The 2,459-nt window shown below is 31.9% G+C and overlaps 1 protein-coding gene across 1 annotated transcript in view; it reads left to right on the top strand.

The window, feature by feature from the left end:
- PKHD1L1 (polycystic kidney and hepatic disease 1 (autosomal recessive)-like 1) overlaps positions 1 to 2,459 on the top strand; it is a 204,930-nt gene that overhangs the window by 149,699 nt on the left and 52,772 nt on the right. Inside the window, 1 exon segment of the mRNA XM_012645294.1 lies at positions 1,120 to 1,210. Coding sequence (XP_012500748.1) covers positions 1,120 to 1,210 — 91 coding nt within the window.

Genomic DNA, 2,459 nt, shown 5'->3' with positions numbered 1-2,459 from the left:
TTGTTACGATTCTATGTGTAAGCTTATTTACACTTCTCCCATGTTGCTAACTGGAACCTTCTTGTTTCCCATGAAGTTTCTTCAATTACTATGGCTGTTTGTTTAGATGTAAAGTGCAATTACAAGCAAGAAAATAGAAAATACAGAGGAAAGACTTGGAGAGGAAAATAGCTTCCTTTTGTTTTTATTTACCTGTACCATAGGATCAAAAAAGAATTAAATGTGGTTCTCTTTGAAAGATGGGATAAGGATTGAGTTTTTGTGTAACTATTAATTATTATTTTAAGATAAAATATGAAAGCTGAAATTTAGGATACATTGATGAGGCAAAAATGTTCTCTCGTCCTATATTTATAGATATTAAAATGTAATCAAATGTCAATTCCAAATCTTTGAAGTTATGTATAGCTTTTGAAAGAAAAAGGTACTTAATTTACATTTATGAATTCCATTTGACTGTATTTTTATCATAATCTTTTAAAATAAAGGTGTTTAGTATGATGGAGACTTTTGATCATTTTGCTGATACCACAGGCAAGAACTAAACCTGTGCTCTATGCTTCCATTTTTTACCGCTTTGACTTGGCTCATAAAATAAAATTATTTAGTAATTATCTAACATGCTGATCTTGTTGGTGATTATAGCAGATTTTATTTAAACAAATGAATGTTTCCATTGAATCTTATGATCTACTCTAATTCCCTTAGTTGTCTTTTTCATAATAAATCAATCAAATTGGTAACAAAAAATAACTAAGAAGAGTGATAAAATCCTTGTAACCTTGCTACAACACTGGAATTTGGTCTATGGCTTGTAAATTTTGAACCACATCCAGTGGATTTTGTGACAAATAAAAAGCAATCTCCTTAATGCAGTTTTCTAACCAAGTCTAGGGTATAGTACCTAGGGATAGTTTTACAACAAGAGCATGGTGTAATTTCAATAGTTCATTTGTAATATAAATTTGAATGGGGTGAATAATTAAATTAAATTACATTTTTCCTCCTGAGAGTGTAGTGATAATTAAAGGTTTTCCCAAGTATGTTGTCGTATACTTGCTCTCAATGTGTAATTTTGTAATAGCCTAACCCAAACTGTGTTCTTTAACACTGTACTAGATCAATAGAGGAACCAATACAGTCTTACAGAATAACGTAGTTGCTGGATTTGGAAGAGCAGGATACCGCATTGATGGTGAACCTTGCTCAAGTAAGTCTTTTAACATAGAATTAGTAAAACGAGGAAATACCTTGTTCAAATTTGTTAGAAATAAATAATTGTCAGTTCAATATGTGATATCTCTTTCTTCTGGACACTGAAAGAACTCAACAAGGTACACCATTTCAGGAAAACATTGGGTCTAAAAAAATGGATAGAATTTTAAGGAAAACTTTGTTTTTCCAGATTATGATCCAAAAACTCAGCAGCAACTCCAGTTCTTGATTTGGTTGGTACTGGAACAGTGAATACCTTGTCCCACTACCACTTTTACAAAAATAATACTTCTTATCATAAAGATACATGCTGATAGGGATATGCCAGTATTTTGTAGTTCTGCTTTAAAAGAATAAATGCTCACTATTTGCATGTTAAAATCTACATACATAAAAAAAGTCAAAGTACAGTTCTGAGATATATTTCCCTCTATGAGACTAGTAAAAACTAAGAACTAACTGATCTACTCTTTGGGCAAGGCTGTAGGGAAAAGGAACATCTACACACTGTGGCCTGAATGACAAAACGATGTGACTTCTGCATAGGAGAATCTGACAATGTCCGCCAAAATCACAAGTGCATCTATCTTTGACTCAGCACTTCCACTTCTAGTAATGTAGCTAACAGTTGCTTTTACACACTAAAAAATTATTTGTGAACAAAGTTATTTATCACAGAATTGTCTGTACTAGCAGAAAACTGAAAGCCTTTCTATGTCCCATGTTAGACTGGTTGTATAAAGCCAACTGCCTGGAACACCAGGCTCCTCTAGAAAAGAAGGCAGAAGAGCTCTATGTATGGATCCAGGGAAATCTCCAGGATATTCTTAAGTGATAATGGGAGGGTGCAAAATAGTATATATAATGCTGTTTTGTGTATAATATGTTTTGTGGAAGAAAGGGAAGAAAACAAAAAGTCATAGAAAGTGAGTAGGAATAAGAGACTTGGTACTTACAATTGTATGACTTTTTATAACCTCTTGATTTTCATCCATGTAAGTAAATTATTACCAGATCAAAAAAGTAAAATAAATAATAAAACTGCAGATTTTACCCCTTGAAAGCGTAAAGAAAGTTAAAGGAAATGGGACTTTCTCTGAAAAATGTATGTTCCTTCTAGAGTTGATTTTTTTAAATCTCAGTGTAATTATTTTTTAACAGCTTTGTTTAGTATAATTTATATACCATAAAATTCTCCTGCTTTTTTAGTGTACTAGTCAGGAAGTTTAGTTATTTTTAAGATT

This window comes from Propithecus coquereli, unplaced genomic scaffold (assembly GCF_000956105.1).
Source record: "Propithecus coquereli isolate 6110/MARCELLA unplaced genomic scaffold, Pcoq_1.0 Scaffold23, whole genome shotgun sequence".
In the NCBI taxonomy this organism is placed as follows: Eukaryota; Metazoa; Chordata; class Mammalia; order Primates; family Indriidae; genus Propithecus; species Propithecus coquereli.
The sequence above is the reverse complement of the archived record's forward strand: the minus strand, read 5'-3'. Positions and strand labels throughout refer to the sequence as shown.